This window comes from Podarcis pityusensis (assembly GCF_964106645.2).
Source record: "Podarcis pityusensis genome assembly, chromosome: 3".
NCBI classification, from domain to species: domain Eukaryota; kingdom Metazoa; phylum Chordata; class Lepidosauria; order Squamata; family Lacertidae; genus Podarcis; species Podarcis pityusensis.
The window spans coordinates 16,128,030-16,144,007 of NC_138026.1; the positions used below are offsets into that span (position 1 = coordinate 16,128,030).

Below are 15,978 nucleotides of genomic sequence, written 5' to 3' on the forward strand. Positions count from 1 at the left end.
CGAAATGGCAAAACTGACTGGAAAGCTCAGGAACCAAGAAGACAAAAACTTCAATAAAGAATGGGGAAAAATGATAATTTATTTAGGAGGAGACCACTGTAAGCAGATGGAAACATTAGCAGGATTCTAATAACACTTGTAACAAATATTATGGACAATATGGAGAGATATAAAATATGGATTATGAAATAATATGCAGTTGAAAATGTTGACAATAGGACCCAGGGAGGGGAGGGTGGGAAGTCTGGAGATTCAGAGAAAACTCTAAATATGGATATGTATTTGGTACTGTTATAACTCTACACTTGTAGAATCAAATTTTAAAAAATAGTTTTATTATTATTTGAAAGATTGCCTCTTGGCCTGATCCAGCAGGTTCTTGTCATGTATTCCTCTTGACTAACAGGAAGCCTCTGGCCTCCCACATGCACTCCATTCAAAATCTGAAAGCGGGGTATTGATTTATAAATGCTTTCCCTTGATCCGCCTATCAGTTTCACCCTTTGGCCAGATAAGGGGATCTTCAAATTACATAGGTGACGAATCAATCATCGAGTGTTTTGAGCCGCAACACTTTCATTTCGCTGGTGATGTGGGAAAGCGACCAACACCCCCTGATCCACCAGTTGTCAGAGAGATCTCCTACCCCAGCCAAGATCAGCTGAGGATTCTGGAAACGTCCCTGTCCCTCCGAATCAAAGCTCAGCAACCCTGCAATAGAAGAACGGGCAAAGGCCATTTAGTCGGGGGAAGCCCTTTGGAGAGAGAGAGAGAGCTTCCCTTGTTGCAACGGGAAGGGAGGAGTCCCTCATCGCGCAGGAATGTAACGTTAGCCTGGGATCAGGTCAGAGAGGTTCTGGATGGGAAGGGGGCTGTTGTTTCAGCATCGCCTCCCTCAGAGGCAAAACAGTGACAGCACGGATGCTAATTGGAGGGCTTATCCATCTCCCTCTCCTTGGGCTTCTCCTTCCCCTGCTTAGGCTTTTCCTTCCTCGCGCGCAGGGCTTGGAGAAATGGAGGAATTCTCCAAGGTGCTGAATCAGGCAAGTCGCCGCCGCTAGGAAGGTTTGCCTGTCCTGGGTGCCAGCCCTCCAGCCAGCGCGTTCAGCTGGGAGGCAGAGGAGGGAGGAGCGCACACCCTCTTGCCTGGCCGCGATTGGCAGCCCCGCAGCCCCACCTCGCTCGGGTTGGTGCTTTCTTTTAGCCGCCTCGCTGTGTTAGAGATGAGGAGGAGCTGAAAAATGCAGATCTGGCATCGCGCGCGCACATACATACACACACACACACACACAAACACACCACACATCAGCATAATTTCACGAGCTGCCAGCCCATCGGATTTCCCCTCTTCTCCAGGCACAGACATGCTAAGCCACAGCACCGGTTGATCTGCTGCCTTCAGCTCGCCCCTTGATCAGCCTCCCCCACCCCAAAGTCGACATTATATTATTTATATCCTCTTCCTTTTGCTTACCGTTATTTTCAGTTCTCATACTCAGCCACCATTCCCTTGCACTCCCTGTCCGAAAGAGCCATGAAGGCAGACGCTGCTCCACACTGGAAGACAGCCGGCCTCTTTTTCATAGGGCTGCTTCGTTTTGCCTCTGCCTCCGAAAGACCCATCTACACGAATCATTTCTGGGTTGAGTTTCACAGAGGGGGAGAAGCAGAAGCCAAGCAACTTGCTGCAGAATATGGCTTTAATGGGGTCAGAAAGGTAAGGTCCTCTCTCTCGTGCTTATTTGTTTGTTTATTTATTTATTACAAAATACACCCACCCTCTTAAAAAAACACAATCGTGCATGATGCTGATAGAATCACCTTGCAAAGTTGGAGAGATCTGTACATGCATTTTATAGGAGCAAAGGGGGTATTATTTTTTAGACAGAGTTCTTTGAAACTCTTATCGGTGGATGGCTGCTCTGAAACCAAATGCTCTACCTAGATTTTCATTTTTCATTTTTTGCAGACTTTTGAATGATGGATGCACATTATGTTCTTGTAGCCACTAGCAGCCAAATGCACGCACTTCTGTGATTATGTTCTCCAAGTTAGAAGGGGAGGCGGAGGAAATCCTCATGGCTAATTTTTCTGCTTCTTCAGTTTCTTAGATGCAGCAGGTTCAGATAGTGACTGTTCAAAGACCCACTGCCAGCTAAGCATGGCACTGTAGGGTTTAAGACCAGTGCCAATTGGTGCTTGCTTCACCTGGTGAGTTTGGTAACCTATTATAATTGCTGGCAAAACACAGCCGCCCTCTGGTTTCACTCTCCTGCTGAAATGCCTGCAGGAGGCATTTTTTTCTGGGTAACCAGAATGCTAATCATAACTGAGGAACTCACTTGTGCATGCAAATCCGGAGATGAAGCTGCCTTTAGCTGTGGGACCTGCTTTAAAAACATTTCTGCCAAGAACAGCTGGACACAAAGAGTTTGCACCTGGGATTAAAATTTAAATTTCATGCAATTGCAGTGTGAATGTGATAAAATGAAATGCTAGGCTGTAACAAACAAGCTGAAAGCTAAGGTTAGAAATGTGATGTCTAATAAGAGGAGCAAGGGACCTTAAGGCAAGAAAACCTTCTTGATGAATATATGCATGCTACTAATTTATGGCTTCAAAGAGTCTTTCAAACATCTCCTTTCTGCTTCTCCTGAAGTTGAAACCAAGCTCTCACTCTCTTTATGTAAACCAGGAGACTGCTGTGCATTTGGTTAATCTAGACTGCTAAACACCCAGCATTTGGTCTTATGAAACATTCCTGGTCAGAGCAGCTCCTGTGAAGTCCCTAGAAAAAATAGAGCAACAAATATGTGCATAGAAGCAGGCAGCCCATTGCTGCTTTCCCCTCCACCACCCTGCTGGCAGTTATGCAAGAAAGACCTGATCTAACTTCCATTGTGATTAATGGGTGTTCCCCTGTTCCCTGGGAATTGTATCAGGCTCTTGAAAGTGTGTGCATCAAGCAGGGGGAGGTTGAGAGGGAAATCACATCAAGGTAGCATAATAAGTCAGCCTAACTTGTGGCACGCAGACCAGAGATGCCTCAGCTCAACAGAGGAATCATTAGGAGAAGGAAGGCAAAATGCATGGGGACCTCAACTTAATTCCATTGCTGTCCGATAGATAAGCTGGTATTTAGCATTGCCAAAGTTTCTCTTCTGTTAAATAGTGATGTGGTTCAGTTGCTAGAGCTTTGGGGGAAGAGAGCCTCTGCATAAGCCCCTGTTTTTAAAAAGCCAAGTTTCTTTGGGTCAGACTCCGTAGATATGCTTCTCTGCCAAATGCATATTTCGGATTCTTTCCAGATTGCCCTTCCCTTACTTTCATTTCACATCCTGTTTCAGAGATGCAGCTCCTTGCACAGCTAGTTTGTGAGACTCTTTTTCTTCATGGAAGTCCCCGGTAAACAAAATGGACACCAGATACAGGAGATTTCTAAACTATTAGGCGAAATAAGCAGAGGCAAGCTAGATGTTGAGAATACTCTGGGAAGGGGTATAAAAAAAATAAATAAAAAAATATAATAGGTTATCCTCCAGATGTGTACCTGGATCCACAAAGTTATTCTGCCCATTGGAAGGGTGTAACTCCAAGTGAATGTCAGCCTTTTCCCGTTTGCCTTCGCACAAGGAGCTGGGAGTGCAAATTCATTTCCTTCCATTGTGAGCAGCAATATCTTATCAGAGCACCATTTCCTCTTTGCAGAACGAACGGTGGCCATGGAATTAGTTTCTTTTTCTTTAAGGATTGGGCAGAAACTTTGTGCCCACTTCCCTGGGAGTGAGCTCCACTGAAGCCAATGGGGCTATTTTTGATGTGGATGTGTATAGGGTTTTGCTGGTGACGTTCTTGAGTTAAAAGCTACAGCAACCACCAACAGAGATATGTGTGGCATGCTCTGTAAAGCTTATTGCACTTGGTCCCATCGAGCTTAGTGGCACTTTCTCCCCAGTCGGTGAGTTTAGAATTGAAGATTGCCCCCCCCCCAAATATAAGACCCAACTACAAAGCAATCGCTAGGAAGCAGCGCATCTCTTCCTTATGTATCCTTTCTTCCCAACCCCACACGCCCTGTTTGAAGGACAAAAAGGAAATCGCCATGCATTATTTACAAGATGTGCATTTGCTTTCTACTGTAGGAGAATAAATTCAGCAGTAAGTCCTTGGTTTCTCCTCTCTGTGGGGAATAAGGAGCTTAGATGGTTTTGTAGGGTTGGCTTCACTGCCTATGGAAATTCCTACTCCTTTATCTTCTAGTTCTGATTGAGAAACATGTTTCTGCAAGGATCTCCCAGCAGGCTCAGTTGTTTCCCCCACAAGTATGGCTTGGAGATTTGAAAGCTTAAGTTGTCCACTGCCTTCACATTCTCAGAATTGCCAATGGTGGGCTGGGATGCACCCCAGAAGGGAAAGAGACCATCTAAAATCCCTTTTCTCCATGATTCATAAATGCTGTTTTGCCATTGTATGTTGAGCTGATTTTAATAGGAGTAAACTGAGAAAAGATATACTGTATGTGAGATAAAAACAAACAAACCTTCCACTGGAAAAGGGAATTGTTTTGCCTACATTTAAGTATATATTTAACTTCAGCTGCAGTTGGGCAAGCTCAGTAATTTTCAGATTTTATTTCATTTCTGTGAAATTTATGCTTAATAATAAAGCACCTTTTTAAGGTTAACGTGTGGGCTTATACTGTAAAGCTTTGGGCACTTTGTTTTACACAAATAAAGGACCAAGATGCACATCCATTTATTTTTGCCATCCTAAAGTCTACACTCTGGGACTTTACTACCGCATGAATATTCCCGAAGTTTATAAAACACTTCAGCTAGCATTCCCCCCCCCCCATCCCACAGTAATATTGGCAGTTTTCTCTTGGGGGTTGTTTCAGAGAAATGCTTCCTTAAAAGTGCCACTGTGTGCAAACTTTATCACCTGAGAATAAGTAGGCCCACAGTATACTTCATAATTAATGGTGTGCAGTCTCTCTGTCTGAATTTTGGACCAACTCATCTCAAGGACTTAAGGTGGATGGCAGGAATTATTCACAAATCTTGTCCATATTAAAAGAGGGGGAAAATCGTTGTCTGATTTATCAAGACACTATCTGGATTCTATATAACAAAGTATCTGTAAAATCCCAACTGCTGTATGTTTTGCTTTGAGAGGTACCCAGACAACTCCTATTATAGTGCAGCTATATAAATGCTGTTTATATTTAAATCAATGCCCAGTACTCCTTCCCAAATAGCTCATCCTATAATTTCTGAACAATCGATCCAACTGTCCTCACCTTTTCCAAGGACATGAGCTTCCTTATAGTGTGTAGACCATGTTAAATACAGCTGTAGCTACCCAATGCACAACTTTTCACAGGCACAAACATTATAGAGGCACACATACAAATGAGTGTATGTGTGGAGATGTTTCCTGGTGCAATATACTTGACTTTCTGATCACATTGCATCTCATTTGCTGATTTGTTGCCCGTTCATCCGGTTTGGAGAGATCCTTCTTGAGCAACTTCGGCTACCATTCTGTTTGTTCCTGTAACTCCAGATAATGTATGAATAAGGTTGCAATCCTAAGCACACAATGATACTTAACTTCTGAATAAACATGTAGGGGATTGCACCGTATGTTAAATCGCACATCTCCAATACAGATCCTTGGGGGATCTCACTGCTTAATTTCCTCCACTTTGAAAGAGACTCCTTTGAACAGCTAGATAAGGAAGAAGGGCTTGGTGGAAGAAGGAGGACACCTTAAAAAAAAGCACCTCTCAATTATGCCTTTCCAGTGGAAACACAAAAAGTTGCTGTTGCTTCTCAAATATGAAGGGTGTGATTTTGCACAAGTGTCATTGGACATAGATGGTTTCATAGTCATCCAATGGCTTAAGGCAACCTAGCAAGCTTGATAACTTAAGATGCTTCTCAAAGGTAGCCAAAGGTAGCCTTCAGACATTGTGGATTACAGCCGCCATCATTCTTGACCACTGGCCATGTTATGATGGGGCTGTTGTAGTCCAAAATACCTGTAGGGCACCACACTGACTGCTCCTAGAATAGTGGTTTGCTGGGAGGTGGTCTTGTCAAGTCTTTCAACTCAACATCAGTTCTAGAAGCAAGTTCTCAACCAAGGCTGAGTTGGATCATGAACAACAGCAGCTTTGGTGGGGAAGAGTCTATCACTTTTGATCTGCTGCCATTTTAGCCTCTTTGTTTTCATGATTGCTATTTATGTTTTGTTGTTTTTATTCTCACAAGCTGCATTATGAGTCCATGGACAAAAAACCTGGGGTAAAAATAACAAATCATATCATATCAAAATATATCTTAAAGGTAAAGGACCCCTGACAGTTAAGTTCAGTCACAAACGACTCTGGGGTTGAGGCGCTCATCTCGCTTTACTGGCCGAGGGAGCCGACATTTGTCCGCAGACAGTTTTTCCGGGTCATGTGGCCAGCATGACTAAGCCGCTTCTGGCGAACCAGAGCAGCGCACGGAAATGCCATTTACCTTCCCGCTGGAGCGGTTCCTATTTATCTACTTGCACTTTGATGTGCTTTCAAACTGCTAGGCTGGGACTGAATAATGGGAGCTCACCCCGTCGTGGGGATTCGAACTGCTAACCTCCTGATTGGCAAGCCCAGAGGCTCAGTGGTTTACACCACAGCGCCACCCGTGTCCTAAATATATCTTACAGTGCATTAATTTTATTTTGCTTAAATGGGAGATTACATGCTCTCTTAATTTTGCCAGGGCCTTCATGAATGGCTGGGCTGTATACATCTAATTAGTTAATTTGTATATTGTATACCTAAGCCTTGAGAGTCATTGCAGCAGTTTCACAGGGAAGAGCAGCACTTTCTAATGATGCACTTTCAGCCAAAGAAACAATTTCCCATCATTCCTCAGATGCGATACATGCTTCATGTTGGCAGCTTCCCACTTGGGTGATGCTTCTCAACACAACCATGTGAGTGGAGCTGGAAAGGATAAGGGCAGGTGCCTCTGCAGACAGTTAGCATGGACAAGTGGAACCTGCTGCAACAAAATGTTGCAGCGTAGAGTGATCTTGTTGCACTCATGTGCTGCTTGTCGGCTCCCAATAGGCATCTGCTTGGCCACTGTGAGAACAGAATGCTGGACTAGATAGGTCACTGGTCTGTTCCTGCAAGGTTCTTCTTTTTTTGGTGTTCTAGTAAGCCAGTCGTCCATTCTTCTGTTCCATTTCTATCCCCTCCTGGTTTTCCATTTCCCCCTCTAACGTTCAGCTAGAATCCCATGACCATTGAGTCTGCTTCATCCTGTCCTTGGGGCATTTCAGAATTATTATTTTTTAAATCTCTGTGGGCCTTAGGTTTCTTCCCCCTAAGTCCCCAAGCTACTTATGCAAACCTTGGCTTTCATGCCAGCATGCTGATATCTCCCTCTTTATTCTCATTAGCCCCATTTCAGCTATAGAGCTACCATAACTAGACACCTGAAGATGCTATTGGTCCCATTGAGCTTAGTGGCAATCCTTCCTTTTTTCTTTTTCTTTTGGGATGGTGTGTGTGTGTGTATGGTTTTCAGATTAAAATTTTACAGTCACATATCCAACATAAATCATAGAAACAAGATTCCAGAGAATCTCCTGGACTTCCCTCCTCCCCTTTGTGGGTCCTATTGTCAATCATTTCCTCCTGCATCTTTTATGATAATCCAAATCTTTTACCTCTCCACTGTGTCCCAAAATTCACCATTAAACTACAAGTGTCATTCCAATCCTACTAACAATTTTAACTGTTTACAATGGATTTTAAGATAGGTTGTAGATTTTCCCCATTCCTTATTAACATTTTGGTTTTCCTGATTTCTGATTCTTCAAATCATTTTAGCCATTTTGGCATAATCCATCAACTTGATCTGCCATTTTCCTCTGGTAGGGACTTTATCTTTGGGCCAATGACATCCGCACAGCCTGCTATGCCAAACCTTCCTAACCCGGGGTCCTTCAAACATTTTGGCTGACCACTCCCACCATCCATTGGCCATGCTGATCAAGGCTGAAGGGACTTGTAGCCTAAAATATCTGTAGTACTCTGAAATTGGGTGGAGGTACTTCAGGCTAATGTGATGTTCACATGCAATGTCTCCATCTTCCAGAGAGAGAGAGAGAGAGAGAAAGAAAGGCTCTTTATATTTTTCTCTATACAGTGGTACCTCGGGTTACATACGCTTCAGGTTACAGACGCTTCAGGTTGCAGACTCCGCTAACCCAGAAATAGTGCTTCAGGTTAAGAACTTTGCTTCAGGATAAGAACAGAAATCGTGTTCCAGCGGCGCGGCAGCAGCAGGAGGCCCCATTAGATAAAGTGGTGCTTCAGGTTAAGAACAGTTTCAGGTTAAGAACGGACCTCCAGAACAAATTAAGTACTTAACCCGAGGTACCACTGTACACCTCTCCCAGATGGATGTGAATGCTAAGCTGGCTTTTCAAAGTAGAGCGCTTGTGCCCCAACTTTCCTTCTGCTATCGCAATGTTCAACACAGTTATCGCATTGCAAACACAAACAGATGCGTAAAGGGCCCAGCGGTTCCAGCAAGAGCCTCTCTATTCACTTCGCCAATTATTAATGTCCATTCACATCCCTAGGGAGACAGACGTCACGTTTTGAGAACAATAGGCCGAGCAGTAATGTAATTGGCAATGGTGTTTTTAATTTCCGTATCAGTTTCATTTGTCGTTATACTTTATGACCTTTATTCCTATTTCAGCTTCGTGGATGTTGTCTTGGTGAATAGAAACAGCTGCCTTGGAGCTGGTCAGACTATTTACTCTGTACTGTGTGCTCGAGCAGTAGCAGAGGCTCTCTCATTCCTCCTCCTCCTTCTAACTGGAGGTGTCAGGGACCAAGGCTGAGGCCTCCCAAAGGCAAAGGATGTCCCCTACTGCTCAGCTGTGCCCCCCACCTGAATTGTTAAGGAAATAGAGGGAGAAAGTTTTGTGCAAAGCTCCCTATCTTTAGCCACTCCAGAATATAAAGCTTTTGTTGTTGTTTAGTCGTTTAGTCGTTTAGTCGTGACCCCATGGACCAGAGCACGCCAGGCACTCCTGTCTTCCACTGCCTCCCGCAGTTTGGTCAAACTCATGCTGGTAGCTTCAAGAACACTGTCCAACCATCTCGTTCTCTGTTGTCCCCTTCTCCTTGTGCCCTCCATCTTTCCCAACATCAGGGCCTTTTCCAGGGAGTCTTCTCTTCTCATGAGGTGCCAAAGTATTGGAGCCTCAGCTTCAGGATCTGTCCTTCCAGTGAGCACACAGGGCTGATTTCCTTAAGAATGGATAGGTGAGCCTATCACTTCCTGTACATCAGGGGTGGGGGTGGGGCACCTTTTGCAGCCCAGGGACCACACTGCCTCAAAGACAACTTTCTGAGAGCCGCATATCAGCGATGGGAGGGGCCAGATGCAAAAGTGGACAGAGCCAGGGATGCAACTCTAACCTTTATACAACTCTAACTCTAAAAAATGGAAATCAAGGGCACCAGAGTTGTCCACAGACTTCTCCACCATGGGTAGATGCCTTCAGTTTCTATTTAGATTACAATTACTAGTTCTTAATTTGCAGCTATGCACATAAGTTTGAATAAGCAAGTGTTGAAACCCTACCTGCCCGCAAACTGTCTCCCCAGAGTGGTGCATGCTCTAGTTATCTCCCGGTTGGACTACTGCAATGCACTCTACGTGGGGCTACCTTTGAAGGTGACCCGGAAACTACAACTAATCCAGAATGCGGCAGCTAGACTGGTGACTGGGAGTGGCTGCCAAGACCATATAACACCGTTCCTGAAAGACCTTCATTGGCTCCCAGTACATTTCCGAGCAGAATTCAAAGTGTTGGCACTGACCATAAAGGCTTAAACAGCCTTGGCTCAGTATACCTGAAGGAGCGTCTCCACCCCCATAGTTCAGCCGGGACACTGAGGTCCAGCTCCGAGGGCCTTCTGGCGGTTCCCTCACTGTGAGAAGTGAGGTTACAGGGAACCAGGCAGAGGGCCTTCTCGGTAGTGGCACCCGTCCTGTGGAACGCCCTCCCATCAGATGTCAAGGAAATAAACAACTATCTGATTTTTAGAAGACATCTGAAGGCAGTCCTGTTTAGGGAAGTTTTAAATGTTTTATCATATTTTTTATATTCTGTTGGGAGCCACCCAGAGTGGCTGGGGAAACCCAATCAGGTGGGCGGGGTATAAATAATAAATTATTATTATTTTATTATTATTTATGCAAATGCCTTCATTCCCCCCTCCCTTTCCTCCCTCCCTTCTTTTGGTGATATGTGCGCAGTCAAACTATTGGTCCATCTAGCTGAAGGCTGTCTGACTGGCACTGGTTTTCCAATTTTCAGACAGGAGTCCCTCTGAGCCCCACTTGGAGAGGCCCTTGCCCTTAGTCACGGCCCCCCCTGTTGGTGACTACTATAAACACAATGGAACTGCTCTACACTGCTTCTCTTTCAGGCCCTTTCCTTTCCTATGTACCACCGCAAATATTCCAAGCACATAGCTGGTCTGGGAAATGTGCTAGAACCAATGTGAGATGCGTAAGTCGCTTGCAAGCATCAGAACATCTCCTTCTAACCTACATCCTCAGAGAAAAGAGACATGTTTCTAAAGCCCATTCTTTGGGCTTTTGTCAGTTGGTATACGGAACAAAAGAGGTATTTTTCACAAGACGTCTTTTGTTTGGGGGAATCAAAGGCTGTGATTCTCAGCATATCATTATGTGCAAATCAATTCCACCCAAAGCGATGCAATTTATTTCCAGCTGAGTGTGGTTAGACCTACCCAGGATGCAATTGTGTAGGACTGGGGTGGGGGATCTGTGTCCCCCCCAGGTGTTTCTGGACTGCAGGTCACATCAGACCTAGCCAGCATGACCTACGGTCAGGGGTGATGGAACTTGCTGCCCGGCAACCTCTATAACAGAATGCTCCAACATGTAGCCTGGGGGGCACATTCAGCCCTTGTGGCCATTTTTGGTGGCCCTCAACAACATTCAGGACTTCTTAAAGCAGCTTGAGTAGCCAGCTTTTTGTTGTTGCTGTGAGGCATACATGAAAACAAACAGCAAAGGCACTTGTGTCTTCCTCAGACCCTGTGAGGCGAAACGGGCCAGCTCTCCTTATTCTCTCCCTCTAACCTGACCCAGAGCTGCTCTGTGTATATATAAGCAACAACAAAATAATGAAAGCAATAATAATGTGTCAGTGCGAGAGAGGTATTTCCCCCACTGTGGTATTGGACAACTGGATACCTCCCTGAATATATTTAAGACTGCGCTCCTGTACAATATGCATTTACCTGGGAGTAAGTCTCAATGAAGTTAACAATGTTTGCTTATGAGTAGGCACAAGAGTGACGCATGTGGCGCTGTGGTCTAAACCACTGAGCCTAGGGCTTGCCGATCAGAAGGTTGTGGTTTGAATCCCCGTGACGGGGTGAGCTTCCGTTGCTCGGTCCCTGCTCCTGCCAACCTAGCAGTCAAAGAAAGCACGTCACAGTGCAAATAGATAAATAGATACCGCTCCGGCGGGAAGGTAAACGGCATTTCCATGCTCTGCTCTGGTTTCGCCAGAAGCGGCTTAGTCATGCTGGCCACATTATCTGGAAAAACTGTCTGCGGACAAATGTCGGCTCCCTCAGCCAATAAAGCGAGATGAGTGCCACAACCCACTGGACTTAACTGTCAGGGGTCCTTTACCTTTACCTTTAGGCACAAGTAAGGCTTGCCCTGCATTTTGACCTGAGCAGGGCTTCATCTCAGGTCAGTGCACACGGAGTTGCAATCCTGTTGTACGGATCTCAGCCTGGCAACCTGATTCAGCGCATACTTATTCAGGAGTAGGTCTCATTATGTTTAGGAGTGCGCTTACCCTTAAATATATTAATTGTTTATATTAAACAATATTTATTCTCTCTCTCTCTCTCTCTCTCTCTCTCTCTATATATATATATATATATATGATGTTTGATGTTTTATTGTGTTTTTAATATTCTGTTGGGAGCTGCCCAGAGTGGCTGGGGAAACCCAGTTCAATGGGCTGGGTATAAATAAATTATTATTGTTATTATTATTATTATTATTATTATTAAACCTGAAACCTTCTGCTTGCAAGACAAATGCTCTACCACTGAGCTATGGCCCTTCCCAACTGTAATGCTGTACCCAGCATCCTGGGTGTAAGCCCCATTGAACTCAATGGGGTTTACTTTTGAGTAGACAAATATGGGCTTTCTCTGTGGGAGCCACCGGGTCCCCAATAACCTGGAGGAAACTGACCTGTTTCATTCCATCCACAACAAGCCATTAAACCCAGTCTTCTTTTGTTCAGTTCTTAAAACATGTATTTCACAACTACCAATGGTAGAAATTTATCAAGTTGCATTCTCTCTCTCTCTCTCTCATTCGAACCCATTTTCACACTGGTACAGGCACCACTCAACTAATTTGGTTTTGGGGAAAAATATTTTGGCTTCTTAATGTCAAAAAGAAGAAAAAATAACACATTTGAGATAATTGGAGCTTACTCACAAACACAAAGCCAATAATATAAGAAGCAAATTATTTTGCATGATTCACTCCATTCTAATTAAAAAAGAGAGAGAAAAATATCACTCTTAAGGAGGGAGCGGGGGAAGCCACTTGTGTACATCCTAACTGCAAAATAATGCTTTGCTAATTGCTAAAAGAATCTCAGTTGTTAAAACAGATTGCGATGTGTTAATATGCATATGCTTTCCTTCTACCCCTATAGAGCTGCCAATAACTGGCGTTTCTTTGTGTGTCTCCTTGGCTGTGACAAATAATAGTAATATAAATCTCTTTAGTGTGGAGCTTTCTGAGTGCCAATCAAGCAGCTGTGCCCTCATGGGAAACCTTCTGAGTAGGCGGGGCCAGAGGCAAAAGGGGCGGAGCAATGGATAGAACACTTATCTATGTACAAGAGGCATTTCAGCCATGCGAATATCTGAAGTTTCTATACATACACAGTCCACACTGCTTTTCATCCGGGCAAGCAAAAGACACTGCCTCTGTTGTGCACTTAAGGAGGGAGTAGAGCAGGCCTGGTGAAGATGTGTGGCTTGTGTATGCCATAGCTGTCAACCATCCCTTATTTGGCGGGAAAGTCCCTTATCCCAGCGCCGTGTCCCGCTACTGTCCCTTATTGATGATGTCCCTTAAATTTCCCAGGTTTCAAAGGAAGCAGCTCCTCTCCCTCCCTCCCTGCCGGCCAGGGAGGAGGGAGGCTCCAACAGTGTTGCTTGGCTGGGTTGCTCACCCAATAAGGAGTCTGAGAACGACTGGGGGGGTGGAGCTTGCATGCCTTGTGCCGATCAAATCGGCCGCGTTACCTGGGGACTCGCCTTTGCTCAGCGCTTCCCAGCGGAGAGGTGACGGTGGTTTTCCTTGCTGCATCCCCTTTGCTGGGTTGCTGCGCTGTGGGAACCACCGCTTGAGGCTTCGTTTGGCTGCTGGCTGGGCTTTCTGCCTTTGGCTCGGAGGGGCTCAGAAGTTGAACATACCTGTGTTTGGAAAATCCCTTATTTTGGCTGCTGATCCCTTATTTTCAAGGCTGCTGGTCCCTTATTTTCAAATCTGTAAGCTGACAGCTATGTATGCATAGAGGCATTTGTCCCACCCAGGCCTGAGTCCCCCCCCCCTCCTGGATGCTATGGCAGAGGTACATAACCTCTGGCCTGCCAGATGCTGCTGAACATGAACTACAACTCCCTCCATCCCTGGCCAGCATAGCCAAAGGTGGCAAGTGGAACTCAGATTGAGACATAGCCGTGAGACGGAGCCCGACACAGGCAGAAGCTGCAGTTCCACTCCAGCCTTTTGTATGCTTCCCTCTGCCTTTGTCTCTCTCCCACTGCTGCTTCTCCAAGAGTCGTGGAAGCTGAGGGAGCTGGGTTGCTGCTCTGTACTCTCTCCTAGGGATGCGGGTGACGCTGTGGTCTAAACCACTGAGCCTCTTGGGCTTGCCGATGAGAAGGTCAGTGGTTTGAATCTGTGCAATGGGGTGAGCTCCCATTGCTCTGTCCTAGCTCCTGCAAACCTAGCAGCTTGAAAGCACACCAGTGCAAGTAGATAAATAGCAACCGCTGCAGCAGGAAGGTAAACAGCATTTCCATGCACTCTGGTTTCCATCATGGTGTTCTTTTGAGCCAGAAGCAGTTTAGTCATGCTGGCCACATGACTCAGAAAGCTGTCTGTGGACAAACACTGGTTCCCTTGGCCTGAAAAGCAAGATGAGTGCCGCAACCCAATAGTAACCTTTGACTGGACTTAACCATCCAGGGGTCCTTTACCTTTTTCTTTTTTTTTAACCTCACTCTATCCTCCTTGCCACAATCCCTGGGTTTTTTTAAACATTGGGGCGTGCTTGGGCACATATGCATGCCTATGATTCAGGATCAGGTGGAAAATTCTTCTAGTCCAGCTTCCTCTTTCCAGGAATATCCAGTCAGATGCTTCTGGGGAGCCCATGAACAGAGTGAAAGTGTCAAACCTCAGCCATTGTTTGCTACTCAAACTGGTATTCAGAAGTACCAAACCTCTGATCATGGAAGTTCCATTTAGCCAGGAGGGCTAAGAGCTGTCAAAAGCCTTTATGGCCAAGGCCCTGAGCCCTGCAGTTTCCTATTGATTAATGAACACACAGACATGAGTATTTAGCTTCATGGGCTAAAACAGGCCACAACTTTATTGGTTACAGATGTGAACGGTTTGGCTTAGGCATTGGGTGGAGTCAAGATATAGCTCATCTGCATGGAGTCGAACTAAGGGTAAACCACCAACAGGGGGAGCCCTACATCAAATAGGGGCAGGATCCACACCCCCAGATTCCTTTAACAGGATACCCTTATCGAGGAGGGGCAGGCAGCTAAGAGCTGTCAAAAGCCTTTATCTAACCCCGCTTTCATAATAGTAATAATTTTATTATTTATACCCCACCCATCTGGCTGGGTTTCCCCAGCCACTCTGGGCGGCTTCCCACAGAATATTAAAACACGGTAAAACATCAAACATTCAAAACTTCCCTAAACAGGGCTGCCTTCAAGGCATGTAAAGCCACCAGCCATCAGCACGCTTTGCAGCAGTTAGTTCCAGAAGTTAACTATTGGTTGTGTGAAGAAATGGTTTCATTTTGTGTGTCCTAAATCTGTGAATAGGCTTTTGTTATGTCTGCATAGACTTTGGCTACATTCAGATGTACTGATAGACTATGGTTTGGTAGCTGCATGAAGGTAAAGAGGTTAGAAATGAGTAAAGAATCTTTTCATTTCCTCTACCTATTTATCTCTTTCTTTAATGTTACCTTTCCTCTGAAGTGAATATTCCCAATTTTTGACATGATTGTTCCCAAATGAATTGCACAGCATCTCAGTAGACAAAGCACAATGCAAAAACTAGTGCTTAGGAAACTCATTAAAATGATGTGTTTATTTTACTTGACTGATGTAATAAAGGTACAACGATTTATCAACACACTAAGGTAAAGGTAAAGGTACCCCTGCCCGTACGGGCCAGTCTTGCCAGACTCTAGGGTTGTGTGCTCATCTCACTCTATAGGCCGGGAGCCAGCGCTGTCCGCAGACACTTCCGGGTCACGTGGCCAGCGTGACAAGCTGCATCTGGCGAGCCAGCGCAGCACACGGAACGCCGTTTACCTTCCCGCTGGTAAGCGGTCCCTATTTATCTACTTGCACTTAAGGGTGCTTTCGAACTGCTAGGTTGGCAGGCGCTGGGACCGAACGACGGGAGTGCACCCCGCCGCGGGGATTCGAACTGCCGACCATGCGATTGGTAAGTCCTAGGCGCTGAGGTTTTAACCACAGCGCCACCCGCGTCCCACTTCAGCACACTAAAGATTAATTCTAATATAGCTAGCCAAGAAACAGCTGCCATTCATTGA

General features: G+C 45.3%; 1 protein-coding gene across 1 annotated transcript in view; it reads left to right on the forward strand.

Moving 5' to 3' along the window:
• Positions 1-1,223: 1,223 nt before the first annotated feature.
• The window catches only part of PCSK2 (proprotein convertase subtilisin/kexin type 2), a 129,030-nt gene continuing 114,275 nt past the window's right edge, over positions 1,224-15,978 (forward strand). The window contains exon 1 of the mRNA XM_080999144.1: positions 1,224-1,717. Within this exon, the coding sequence (XP_080855270.1) occupies positions 1,535-1,717 (183 nt within the window). The 5' untranslated portion in view covers positions 1,224-1,534. The remainder of the gene's footprint in view (positions 1,718-15,978) is intronic.